Below are 12,921 nucleotides of genomic sequence, written 5' to 3' on the forward strand. Positions count from 1 at the left end.
GAGCGTGTTCGTATACACTCAAAAGTACGATACTACATTGAGCGCGTGTAATCTTTGGCTAGTCGACAGGTATCAGTTCACCACCTGCGATCTGCAAGTCATCTCTATATGTACACGTAGCAGAGTAGACTGTACCGAAGCTCCCCTTGGACGATGTAGCGCGGGGCAGCGCAGGCTGTCGAGAATCACGATCAGTATTCGTGGTAGTGGACATGGGGAGACACAACACGCTCTACGGCGTCGTTCGTATACTCCAGAAGAAGTTCCAGGGGAATTGGCGGTATCCTCATATTCCACGAAGACATCTGGCAAGATACATAGTGCAGGTTGTTTTCCTCAATCCCATCTTTAGTCGGTGGAGAAATTATGCCGAGCCGCACTAAACCCGTTCCACACTTGTCGACTGCTGCACGAGAGGCATCATCGAACATTGAATCGCGACATCGACTGCCAAACCACAGCCAATTCAACAAGCGCAATGAAGCCCGGCAGCATGCCAGTGCGCGCTCAGTCGCGGTCGGTGTGCCAACTGTGCAACTATATACTACAACAGCCTGGGAGTCGCCGGACTTTCCTATCCACATCATTCCGAGCGCCTTCGATACGACGACAAACCGCGTCAACCCCGAATGCATATCGCAATACGTCTGCAGCCCGTCCACGAAACATTACGACGACAAGCCGGAAGGCAGCAGTGGTAGACACTAGCGACGATGGCGTGCGACAATATTCGGAGAGAATAGTGTCGTTGAAGAGCAAACTCGCCCAAGTAGAGGCTCGGATACAAGAGATATACAATTCACCCAAAGTCGAGCAGGAGGCGGTCATAATGGAAGCATTTGAGGGATTGAGCTACATTGCACAAGAAGCAATAGCGATACGTTTAAGACAGCCTCAAGCGACGCAGGCGCATATAAGGCAAAGTAGTGCTGGGGCTATACTCTCTGGATTGGGTGGTGAAGAGGAGGCAAAGACGGAAGCGAAAAAAAGTTCGAAGCTTTTTGGACTGGATGCGTTACCCTCGCCATCGTATCTCTCGAAGCTCGCGGAGGGCCTTCTCAAGCACGAGAAGGTCTTCCTATCACCAAACATCCTCGCGATATACATCCACATACAGCGACTCCTTGCCCGACCCAAGACCATCCCAGAAGCGCTCTACCTCTACGCGAACAAACCAGTCCCCGTCGAAGGTTCTTCGCCTCCCAAGTTCTCACGACCCTCTCCCAAGTCAGCAAAGCAGGCTATTCCAGCCGATCTCGCCGACGCAGCGCTCACCGCGGCAATCGACGCGAAAGATCTTTCTTTAGCCCTGGATGTTGTTGACCACAGTTATCGCGCTCCTGCGTGGCGGCGGCACCGCATAGTCACAAAGCTGGGGTTGCCCGGTATCTTGACGGCTATCACCCCACTTGCTCTCTACATGATCGCCCAGGAACTATCCGTATACAGCGGCTTTATCGACCCTTGGACTTTTAAGCTATACGCTTTCATGGGCATGAGCACGTATGTTATGTGTACGGGAACGCTCGGATTCGTGGCCCTGACGACATACAACGATCACCACGACCGAGTTGTCTGGCGACCTGGTGTTCCACTGCTTGATCGATATCTGAGAGAGGACGAGCGAGCGGCCTTGGACCGCATAGCCTGTGCGTGGGGTTTCAAGGAAGTGTGGAGGCGAGGTGATGAAGAGGGCGAGGACTGGGAGGGTTTGAGGCAGTGGATCTTGCTCCGGGGTATGGTTCTTGACAAGCCAGATCTGATGCCTGGTATGAACCCTGGAAGATAGTTTAGCGGTAGTAGCAGTAGCACCAAAGCACTGGACACTCAGACAAACTATATGTTAAACATTCTCTACCATGCAGGCAAGCCGCTTGTGGATCCCGCCCCACATGTCATATCATACCAAAAAGGAGCAAATGCATAGGAGATATCGCAAAAACAAGAGACTCTGAATAGTTCCGCATACATGACACGGGTAGCCGAGGACGGCAAAAAGGTTGTCATAGGTTCTGGAATGTGTGACCTCAAGTTGTCCACGTTGGCAAAAAGATTGGTTCGTGCGACACCTGTGTGATTCGAACACACGCTCCCGAAGGAACTGGCTAACTTTCCGGTGAAGGACTAGCAGGCCAGCGCGTTAACCACTCCGCCAAAGTGCCAGAGGTTGCTATTTTAACTATCCACCAAATTGCTGCAATATATTCGCGATAAGATCTCTGGAGCATGAGCAAACAGCAGCGATCAAGATGAGATCCTTCGACTCCCCGTGCGCGATCGTGTCAGTGGAGGCATTCTAGGCACCAGTCTGTCGTTATATGCGTGATGATGGCGGGGTAAGCTGTCAAGCTACCCCACCAACCTCAAGCTCTCCGACGCGTCTTGCTTACTGATTTCCGCCACAACTCCACCCAACACTGAGCCTCGCGTACTCTCAACTTCACGACTCACTGCGCATCTCTGGCTCTATTGCCGAACACAAAAGTATTCTCACTCGACGCGACACACGTAGAACACGGTACAAGCATGTCCGCCGACGCCGCTCCGATCACCTTCACGCGCTTTTCCAAGGCGCTTGAAGACCTCTCTGTCGAATCGCTCTACGCCAAATACTCCGAGCTTACCAACCAACTCACCCATCTTGAGTCCAGCAACAAGCAGCTCGAGGAGTTTGCGCGCGAGAATGATGACCGCGACTGCTACGAGGCACTTATGGAGAACAAGCAGGTTATAAAGAGGTTCGAGGAGAGGAGGGAGGCAATCAAGAACGAGGTCAAGGACGTGAGGGGTCTACCGTGGAGACCGAGGGAAGAGGAGAAGGTTGATGGTGCTGCGGTGAACGGTCATGCGACTACGGCGACAAATGGTACGGCAGCGGAAGAGCAAAGGAATGGTGATGCGTCGGCGCCAGAGGCAGACGATGGCGTATATCTTTGATCAGGTCAGGATTTCAATGCGATGTACAAGATGCGGGATGGCTACCGGAGAGTGTCAAGGTGATGCACAAGCAAGTGCTTCGGTAGCCGCCGAAATCTCAATGGGACATAAATCAAATGATCAACAAAAGTACGTATTTCCATGCTTACCTGTTTTTCCCCACTCACAAATCTGTAGTATAAACACGATCAACTTCAACGATTTCGGGATCGCGTGGAAGCATAGCGCTTGGTTGGCACTTCGATTAAGATATAGCTCCACACGGACGACGTCTATGGCAGTGCAGTATCCCCTAAAGCACCTGCGGATCGAAAACACCAGGCTTTGAGGTACGTAGAAATTTCAAAGCGTCCTGGAGAAGCTTTGAGTACTGGACAGGTGCATTCTGTCGTTCTCAGTGGAGATGCATAGTTTAGGCCATAATGGTACATTTCGAGTGTTTCGTTCTAAAGACATGGTAGAGTTACTATAGGCAAGAGAAGCTGGCGAAGAGAGAGGGGTGCCATATGGCTAAATTGATTATCTTGTGATGCCTGCAATACAGTCATCCGTTATACATGCGTAGAATGCTACAGCCATGTCGATCAAGGTTTGTGATCTGTGTCGTTCATCCAAGAATCTAGCAGAGCCACAACTCGTAGCGCAAGAGTGTGAGATCAAGATGAGTTATACTACTAATTGCGTGAAGAATATGTAATACCAAATGGGCAGTGGCTGAGTAAGCTCTCGGCTCGCCAACAACACAACGTCATCATCTCCAACACATGTGCTTTTCACCTAAACCACAATATTCTTGTTTAGCGGTGCAGCAACACTTGAACCTTGAGGTTTGCACTCTACGATCTGCATAGTGGAGGTTTCGGTCATTGGCAGGTCAGCTCAGCCTTACAGCAGCCAGATCCCCCTCAGACATTGGTACTCTGGACTAACATGCTGGCGCTTTTGAACATTATCCGACACGCCACTCTCTCTGAACCCCGCGTGTAGGATTTATCGCTGACCTTAAGAAGAACTCAATAGCCGGCGCTTGCACAAGTTGATTATCAGAAGAAGTTACACGGCGCACGAGAAAGCTTAAACGGCTGTAAGACTCGTCTCTGCCTGAACAGAAGCCAGATTAGATGGACAACACATACACCGCAAACAACGTTTTTTACTACCCCATGGGGCTCGTATGTGCCTGATCCGTGCCACTATCCGTCTTGGGAACGTTTTCGGCAGTCTTGGGGGATGTTTAGTGTCTTGGGCGCCCAGTATGCTATCGAGCTTTACGAGGCTTGGTATGGGGTACAGTGGGTTCGGAAGGAATCCTGGCTCATATGATCGACTCTGTTCCTTTTTCGTACAAGCGAGCGCTACCTGTTTACGTGGAGATATCTTCACATGTAAGCAATCCCTCTAAACCATCGGAAGGCTTACTCTGTGTGCCTGTACTGAGTTGGAGATTCAATCTGTCCAATCTATACCAGATTCGATTCCTCACTTGGATATTGCGCCACGCTTGCAACCTTCACTACTAGACCATTTCGAGTAGGTCACCTGGAGCAGCTGGTCAACTTTGGCTGCTCGGCAACGGTCTTAGTTGACTTGGCTGCGAACAGTGCTCGGTGGCGCCCCTACCGCCACTCTTCATATCAACGGGCAGAGAATTTCCACGAGTCGACTGAGAAACCGACCCTACCGCCTTGTCTCCATACGAATCTTGGATGAATTGCGGTAGGAATTCGTGGTAGGTCTACTCGGCGACCATGTCCTGTCCATCTAGAACATACAGTCGGACATTGGGCTTCATGGTCTATGCGCGATCAAGACCAACTGCTTCCGATCGCTCACCGACTCGAAGGCGGTGCAGAACCGGTTGATGTCTTCCACTGTGCGACGCAGACGAGAAACGAAACAGAGATCCACTACCGTTGACGTAGTAGCAATCTCGCCACGATGAGTATCAATGCGCCGCAGCATAAGCAATGCCAACTTCAACCTCGCTAAGATCCCGTCTGGCTACCCGCGATCGTTCCAAACACTGGCATTCCCACCGCTAACACATTTGCGCCACTGTCGCTCCTGTCGACCCTGCTTCTAGAATCCGGCCACCGGGTGTTTCAAAGCGTTTTGACATACGAACATGGCGGGCACTAAACCTTAAAGGGCCGAAATGGTGGGTTCTGGTAAACACCCGGTGGGAGTTTCTGTATCACAAAGCTCACTACCACTCGCATTTCAGGGAATACCGCCGAGATTTTGTTTCCAGCAATCAACGCGTCAGTCCACCCTGCCGTCACAACGAATTGTTGAAACAAAAAGTCTACCAGATGCAATCGCTCTGCCTACAGCAAAGGATGAATTGACGTTGAAATAAAGCTACCAAGCCTCAGCGATCAAACCATTAGTTGCCGCACAAGCCTGCATAGGATTTAAGCATATACCCACCACGACTTGGCGCGTCTTCCCCAACCGGGCTTCATGCGCGGCAAAGTAACCCTTTGCCGGGCACTCCCCGCATTACGGAGAATTGCTGTCCGTGCAGGTACGCAAAATCCCTTGAAACATCATGTCATTAATATACCCACAACAACGGAACAATATACCAGGCCCCAAACGGCCGCATGGCATGGACGATCAATTTCCAGTGCTAGGATGAGCTATGGTACCGAGGCCAATGTGAACGGTCGAGACAATGAGGTGGTTCATGGAGTGGAGACGGTGTGACAGTGCCTTGCAAGTATGGTTGGTAGTTCTGATGCTGGTATGAACATATAAGTATCCTGTCGATAGCCCTCTTTAAGGCCTCACTCCACACAGCCAAGCTTCTCTTCCAAACAACACAAGCTTCCTATCCCTCACATCAGCAACCATGCGTTTCACTCCTACCGACCTCAGCCTTCCCGCTGCTGCGATCGCCTTCTTGGCATCGACTGCTTCAGCCCAGAGCTGCCAGCTTCCCACCAGCTACAAGTGGACTTCTTCCAACGCGCTTGCTCAGCCCAAGGCAGGATGGGCCAACCTCAAGGACTTCACCACCCAGATGGTTAACGGCAAGCACCTCGTCTACGCCACCAACCACGACACTGGCAGCAACTACGGCTCCATGAACTTCGGTCTCGTCTCCAACTTCAACGAGTTGGCATCTGCTCCCCAGAACGCCATGAGCCAGGGTCTCGTCGCCCCTACCCTCTTCTTCTTCAAGCCCAAGAACACCTGGGTTATCGCCTACCAGTGGGGAGCTACCGCTTTCTCCTACAAGACTTCCTCCGACCCTACCAACGCCAACGGTTGGAGCGCGGCTAAGCCTCTCTTCTCCGGCAAGATTACTGGCTCAAGCACTGGCCCAATTGACCAGACCGTTATCGGTGACGACAAGAACATGTACCTGTTCTTCGCGGGTGACAACGGCAAGATCTACCGTGCTAGCATGCCCATTGGCAACTTCCCAGGCGACTTCGGCACCGCCTCCACCGTCGTCATGAGCGACAGCACCAACAACCTCTTCGAGGCTGTCCAGGTCTACACCGTCAAGGGAGGAACCACCGCCAAGTACCTCATGATTGTTGAGGCTGTTGGTTCTCAGGGACGTTACTTCCGCTCTTTCACTGCCTCCAGCCTCGGCGGCAACTGGACCCCCAACGCTGCTACCGAGAGCAACCCCTTCGCCGGCAAGGCCAACAGCGGTGCTACCTGGACCAACGACATCTCTCACGGTGACTTGGTCAAGGTTACCAACGACCAGACCATGACTGTCGACCCTTGCAACCTGCAGTTGTTGTACCAGGGCCGCAACCCCAACTCCGGTGGTGACTACGACCGTCTCCCCTACAGGCCCGGTCTCCTCACCCTCAAGAAGTAGAGTGGGACTACTTGACTTGCTAAAAGTCTTTCGTTGTACATACATTTGAGCTGGACGATGTATATAGATGGCCAGTTTGATTTCTCTTCTTTTCCTTTGACCCAGAGGGTCTCTTTTAGCAACAAATGAATTTACAGGGCATCTTTAGATCCCTATTTCTATCTATGATTGCTACTTCGTGAAACATGCTTGAATCGCTCTTCTCGCTATGCAAAGTCCCGTGCAAAACTCCTGCTTACGTTTCTGGTCCTGGAATATCTCTTCTTTGCAGATATCCAAGCCTGTTCTCTCCCTGATGACGATTTCCTGCAGCACGCACCGACTCTCCTCACACAACAACGCCATGTCTCCCTGACCTCTGGCAATTGCTTCATGCACCTCCATGAATGCCCAGGTCATACCCACGAGTAGATCCTGGTGGGTCAGCCATCGCATACCCATCCAAACCATCCACTGCGAGAACGAAACTGATTCATCATTGCCCATAGCGACTGCCTCCTCCAAGCTCGAGGGTATCCTCATGCCTGCGCTACGGCACATTTCCAGGCCAACTTCAATCAGGCCAATAGCTTGACCGTCGTCAGTACGGTGAACTTCGTCCATGCCGGCTACACCGGGGCCTTCAGCACTGAATCCAGTCTGAGCGCGAAGTACGCGTACGATGGCAGAGCCGAATTCGTCGGCAGCTCGGACAGGTACGGCAGGGAGCGTTTCGAGTAGAGTAGGTGATGTGAACCACAAAGGGAGGAAATTAGAGATGTTGAGCCTACTGAGATCAAGAGTCGGTGCATCATCGATGTTCAGATCGTTGGCGTTGGTGTTCTTGAAAGGAGTGTCCGGCTCAGGCGTCGCAAGGACTGGGTAGTCGACAAGGATGTCCAGATGCCGTGTCATCGGTTCCACTAGAGGACTAAAAGACCGTCCTGTGAACTCAAAATATGCGTTTGGATCTGACTCTGGGCTCTGAATAGGCAAGCCAAGTTCGTCTATCCACGCTTTTACGATTTCCACCTCCTTCTCGGTGAAACTTCCAAACATCTTGCCTTCCCAGGACAACTCTGTCACTAATCTACTCCTTCCACTGCTACCCTTGATTACCCAAGGTCTGCAATTGCCAAGGTCCTGTAGGAACTCTCTTTGCCACTGTGCATCTTTGAAAGCATTCGGCTCTAGCCAATCCACTAAAGAACGGCGACCAATCTTCAGGCGACTGTTGCAATGGATCTTGTGGGCGACAAAGCTTTTTGCAGCAAAGATTTCGATTAGCGCCGCCTCAGTATTGTTACGAGGAAAAGGCTCTTCAGCCTGGACCTTCAGTGACGGACTTTCTGGGGTAGTGGGCAAGCCCTCAGCGAGGATGTAGCCAGCCTGCACGCGTCTCCACGCGACATGCGCAGCTTCCTCTCCTTCCTTCTCAGCTACCATCTCAATGTAGTTGGTAACTGCAGCCATTGCCATAGCAGCATGACCAGAATCGGCATTGTCGATAGATATGTGGAGTTCGAAATAGTACGGATTCAGCCGAAGTTCGCGAAGCTCCTTGACGGTCTTCAACAAGTGGAGTGGCAGGCTTTCATAAGCCATGTTGAAGCCCAAAGTCTCGGGAAGAAAATCGTGAGAGAACAGGGAGATGGTAAGCTGCGCCATGGCAGCTTTCCAGCATCGCGTTTCTGTTAATCCATGGCGAGGATTGATAAAGTCCTCCGAGTCAGCAGCAGGAAGACCAGCGTCGATGTCGTTCATCAATTGTCGATACACATGTACATGGTTCTTTGCAAGGTCGCCGTCGCCAAGCTCTTCGGACATGACCTGCCATGCGTTCTTGGTAATCTGACGGTACTGGAATGGTGTGGTGATCTTGTTGATGTGTCCGAGCCACGCACCATCAACGTATTTGACTGGCGCTGCTTGCTTGAGCCACCACTTTGCCTCCTCCTTGTCGGCAAACATCTCTCGGGATCCACCAGCTCTTCGGCGCGAAAGATACTCCTCCCACCGGTTGGTGACGTCGACATCTTTGGCTTTGAGAAATTCATCTAATGATTCACGTGAGAATCTCTTAACGGACAGAATGCCATTTCCTGGTTCCTTGACTGCATCCACGATTGTTGAAGAGAGTAGACTGAGAAGGAGCTCGTTGCACTCTGGCAAAATCTCAGGGTGATTCTCGAGACGGTGTAGTTTGTAGTAGATTTGCTTGTATCTCTCTAGCTCTTCATTGCTCAGCCGGGTTGTTTCGAGAACATGGTCCTTTTCCAAGTTCGCATCTTGCGGCGGTGGTTTGACGTCGTTGGTAGTGGGTATCGTTGGACTGCCTGGAGTTTCGAGATCTTTCCTTCTTGACCGGCCTTTGGCGAGACGATTTCGAACTTCGTTATACGCGACAAGTGCAAGGAACGCGATTAGTATCGCTGTGGTTGTTTGTAGAATGAACATGCTGAGAGGAATCGTAATGTTCGTTTAGCGCACACCGAACTACATTCCGTCGCTCAGCCATTGGGGAGCGCAGCTGTTTTGACTGTTGTTAGCGCAGTTGTGGCAAAGTAGCCACACCCATGTGAGTATACGCAGTGAATCATGCTGACGATGAATACGTACATGGTCAGTACCTGGACTGTCCATGTCATCGCCCTGAAGGCGATCCATGACGAGATCTGAGACTAAACCGCTTGCAGCTAGGCCAAGCGTACCCCACAGTTCGCAGGATCCGTACAAGTGGGACCTAACACTTTCGCGACATCATTTTGTTGGTTGCAACGCAAGCGGCGCAGCACACTATAGGCAAAAGGGACGGCTCTTTGCATTGACCGGTATTGTACATCTGGCCAGCTTCCAATTGTGGACACCAAGGCTCGAGCACGACATACGCGGTGCCTCTAACCGACCTGTCATTACTAACAACAACGTCACACTGACCCCTACGTTTGTTCCGCGGCTCAAGCAACTCTTGGTATCATGTGCCTTGACAGCTGCATCTGCTGGCTGTGTCTCAGAAAGCGTTGCGCAATGAAGCCACCCGCGGAGCTAGACTTGTACCACTTCTTCAACCATGACTGAAATCACGACTGCCTACCAGGCTCTCACTAAGCACCTGGCCAAGGAGAAGTATGTCTTTTTATGTCCTTCTCCAGAGACACAGGCCAGGGTGGTAAATAAGAGACGTTCCAATGTTTCGACAGAAGATGCCCAGAACGCGTATGATTTCTTTGGATGGAATCTACCGTGTACCAGGTACGATATACATGTTGTCTTTCTTTCACCTTGCCATGCTAACAACCTGACAGGGAAGCTCTACGATCAATAATACCTGACGATGTATTCGAAAACCTCCACAAAGCCTCCATAATCACTCAAAGTGATGATGGGGGCTACCGCTCCACTATCCGCGTATCCAACTTCTACCTTCCCAACCTCCCGAATTACGAAATTGGTGCCGCGTCACCCTATTACATCCACTCGTCCTTCCCTGCATCCTCAGATTCCGTCTTCTTCGGACCTGACACATACCTCTTCGTTTCATTCCTGCAAAATATAACACGACATCTTCCACAAGCACCTAGTAGCATTATAGATGTCTGCTGCGGGTCGGGCGCAGGGGCGATACATATGGCAAGGACATATCCTCAGGCAAAGACATTAGGACTGGACCTGAATCCACGTGCGCTGAGCCTGGGCGATGTCAATGCACAGCTGGCTGGTGTGAAGGTTGGCTTTTCCGAGTCAAACCTCTATGCAACCGTACCTGAGGAAATGAAGCACTACGGCGTCGATCTCATCGTGAGTAATCCGCCCTACATCGCATCCAGCACCGACGGTAAGGACCTGCCCATATACGCAGATGGTGGTGCTGGATTCGGCCTAGATATATCCTTGCGTATCGTGGAGGAAGGGGTGAAAATCCTATCCTCGACTGGTGTCATTGTGGTATATACGGGCGTCGCCATGCCCATGGCCGACCCTGGCCGCGATGCTTTCTTAGAGAAGCTCCAACAAGTAGAAGGTGTGGAGCTTGCTGAGTACACAATCCTGCATCCAGACATGTGGCCAGAAGAGATTGGAAAGGGTGCCTACGCGGATGTGTGCAGGATACAAGTCGTTGGAGCTGTGTTGCGTCGGAATGCTCGGAGTATGGACGAGGTAAAATCAGAGACGCGCAGACGATGGGCAGTATAATATTGATTATAAGATTGAAGAGGAAATTTACAGTCCAATGGCCAATGCTTGTCAAATCCTTACTTGAATTCGGCCTCTGGATGCATGCCGTCTGGAATCTCCAAAGCAGTCGTATACGCAGATTGTCCGACCTGCTTCCCCCACGTATCCGCAATAGCTGGCAACACACTCCTTCCCGCAAATACCGCATTGGTGTTCGGTACAGGCCAAGGAACCGACGTATTCTTGTTGCTCAACTTTCCAGCGTAGGACGCATTGAAGTACATATTGCTGAAGGGAACCTTCCCAGACCATGCTCGCACAGTATCGCCAGTCTTTGCAGCTACGAATTTGAACACGTTAGCACCTACGTCCCAACGGCCTAGTGTGTGCAAGCCCCAATTCGCTTGTACAGTAGAGATCTCGCTGTAATGGTTGTAATAGGCATTATCCGTGGTACCGACCAGATTAGCAGGAACGGCATCTCCGAGAAGGATGCTTACGACGCGGTTCTGTTTGCCGTAGGTGTGGTTCTCGTCGAAAGTTACCATGACAAGTGTGTTGTTCATGAAGTTCTTGTTGGTGAGGAGGGGTTCGAGGAATTTCCGCGTCCAAGTTCCTGCTACAGTCACGGTAGTGTCGTGTCCTGTACACCGTGAGTATGTTTCCGAATGAATATACCGTGCTTTGGGGATACTCACCATCGCTTGTCATGTTGGGTGTAACGAACATCCACTGCGGCAATTGGTTCTTGTCCATGTCTTGCTTGAACATGGTCAGAGGCTTCGTCTTGGCCAATCTGTCCGTCTTCTGCGCTACCGAATCGTACAGCACGGCTGGGTTATGCTTGCGGACGTACATGTTGGCTCCAGTTTTAGGGTTCGTGTAGGATTTTCCTTGGAAGCCAACCGACGGCATGTCTTCTTGGTACTCGCCCCAGCTCACACCTTTGTCTTCGAGGAGGTCTACCAATGTGGATACGTTGGAGGGAATCGCAACCATGTCGTCGTGGTTGATGCCATAGTAGTCACCCGATATCGATGCGGCGTAGTTGGGCATAGAGGGGTGGGTTACAGCAAAGTAGTTCGTAAGGCTGATGCCTTTCTTTGCGAGCCATGCTAGGTTCGGATCCCCTGCTGCGAGGTCGTAGTCGGTGTTTTCAAGCCATATTATGGCAATGCGGTCGAATGCCTTGCCTTTGACTATAGCATGTACTGGGCTGAGGTTCGCTAGCAATGCTAGTGATAAAACGAAGGAAGTAATCATGATGGTTTAACCACGCTGACAATCCAGTTAGTCTTGGTGGTGATGCACTTTTTCGATGCCTTCTTACCAAAGAACGTCACAGCAAGAACAAAGAGACGCCCAAATGAAATGACAGCAGGTAGACACGCATGCCATCTGCCAGCGGGCTTTTCATCCCATCTGTCAGGGTCATGGGATGCCGCTTTTGCTAGTATCTAAAGGGTCTGGACACCTCGTGAAAACTAATTGCAGCAAAGCTGCCACATTCCCACCAATTGCGGTATGTGTATCGCACATGTGCACACTATTGGAACAGGTACTTCGCACATCGATGCACTGAACGCGGGAGGTTAAGCTTTTCGGGAAGGTGGACAAGCTTTGGATGGGTTCGCGAGATCAACGTGCGAAGTTGATTGGACACACACCCTGGGCAAGGTCGAACTCGGCAAATCTGCGTTGATTGATGGCACGACCCGCGGACGCAGGACATGACCACGCTGCAGATAAAGCGGCGTGGCGGGATGATCTCCTGCACTCGTGCAGCGGCTGTTCTGATGGTGGCGATGGCATTCACAGGCTCCCTGGATGAGATGACAGGTAGTGACGGTTGCCACCAACTTACAGGGACGATCAGGGATTTGAGGGCAGTGACATCAAACATCGAAGAGATTACAGCTACACGAACACTGTGTAACGCTCTTATGAGACTGGCCGGAAATTGATGAAGGACTGTGGAAGCTAGC

The 12,921-nt window shown here is 51.3% G+C and overlaps 6 protein-coding genes and 1 non-coding gene across 7 annotated transcripts; 4 read left to right on the forward strand and 3 right to left on the reverse strand.

Annotated features, from left to right (window-relative positions):
* Window positions 1-380: 380 nt before the first annotated feature.
* On the forward strand, window positions 381-2,050 carry CC77DRAFT_1018882 (hypothetical protein). Its single transcript, XM_018524715.1, has one exon. The coding sequence runs from the start codon at window positions 830-832 to the stop codon at window positions 1,787-1,789; it is 960 nt and encodes a 319-aa protein (XP_018387303.1). The 5' UTR covers window positions 381-829; the 3' UTR covers window positions 1,790-2,050.
* Window positions 2,051-2,063: 13 nt separating this feature from the next.
* CC77DRAFT_t34 lies at window positions 2,064-2,162 on the reverse strand. The gene has a single exon. It is a non-coding gene; the product is annotated as a tRNA-Ser (tRNA).
* Window positions 2,163-2,526: 364 nt separating this feature from the next.
* On the forward strand, window positions 2,527-2,937 carry CC77DRAFT_1007391 (hypothetical protein; the record flags this gene model as incomplete). Its single annotated transcript, XM_018523474.1, has 1 exon — window positions 2,527-2,937. One exon carries the CDS (start codon window positions 2,527-2,529, stop codon window positions 2,935-2,937), a length of 411 nt encoding a protein of 136 aa, XP_018387304.1.
* Window positions 2,938-5,345: 2,408 nt separating this feature from the next.
* On the forward strand, window positions 5,346-6,929 carry CC77DRAFT_752970 (glycoside hydrolase family 62 protein). Its single transcript, XM_018533099.1, has one exon. The coding sequence runs from the start codon at window positions 5,792-5,794 to the stop codon at window positions 6,779-6,781; it is 990 nt and encodes a 329-aa protein (XP_018387305.1). The 5' UTR covers window positions 5,346-5,791; the 3' UTR covers window positions 6,782-6,929.
* Window positions 6,930-6,931: 2 nt separating this feature from the next.
* On the reverse strand, window positions 6,932-9,393 carry CC77DRAFT_1018885 (hypothetical protein). The gene has a single exon (XM_018524716.1). It carries the CDS (start codon window positions 9,215-9,217, stop codon window positions 6,953-6,955), a length of 2,265 nt encoding a protein of 754 aa, XP_018387306.1. The 5' UTR covers window positions 9,218-9,393; the 3' UTR covers window positions 6,932-6,952.
* A 102-nt stretch (window positions 9,394-9,495) lies between these two features.
* CC77DRAFT_753061 (S-adenosyl-L-methionine-dependent methyltransferase) lies at window positions 9,496-11,178 on the forward strand. Its single transcript, XM_018533102.1, has 2 exons — window positions 9,496-10,012; window positions 10,066-11,178. Exons 1-2 carry the CDS (start codon window positions 9,831-9,833, stop codon window positions 10,952-10,954), a joined length of 1,071 nt encoding a protein of 356 aa, XP_018387307.1. The 5' UTR covers window positions 9,496-9,830; the 3' UTR covers window positions 10,955-11,178.
* On the reverse strand, window positions 10,984-12,394 carry CC77DRAFT_752966 (phosphoesterase-domain-containing protein). The gene is made up of 3 exons (XM_018533098.1): window positions 12,267-12,394; window positions 11,635-12,214; window positions 10,984-11,579 (listed from the first exon to the last, which is right to left on the reverse strand). The coding sequence occupies exons 2-3, from the start codon at window positions 12,197-12,199 to the stop codon at window positions 11,014-11,016; spliced, it is 1,131 nt and encodes a 376-aa protein (XP_018387308.1). The 5' UTR covers window positions 12,200-12,214; window positions 12,267-12,394; the 3' UTR covers window positions 10,984-11,013.
* Between the last annotated feature and the right edge of the window lie 527 nt (window positions 12,395-12,921).

This window comes from Alternaria alternata (assembly GCF_001642055.1).
Source record: "Alternaria alternata strain SRC1lrK2f unplaced genomic scaffold CC77scaffold_7, whole genome shotgun sequence".
Lineage (NCBI taxonomy): Eukaryota > Fungi > Ascomycota > Dothideomycetes > Pleosporales > Pleosporaceae > Alternaria > Alternaria alternata.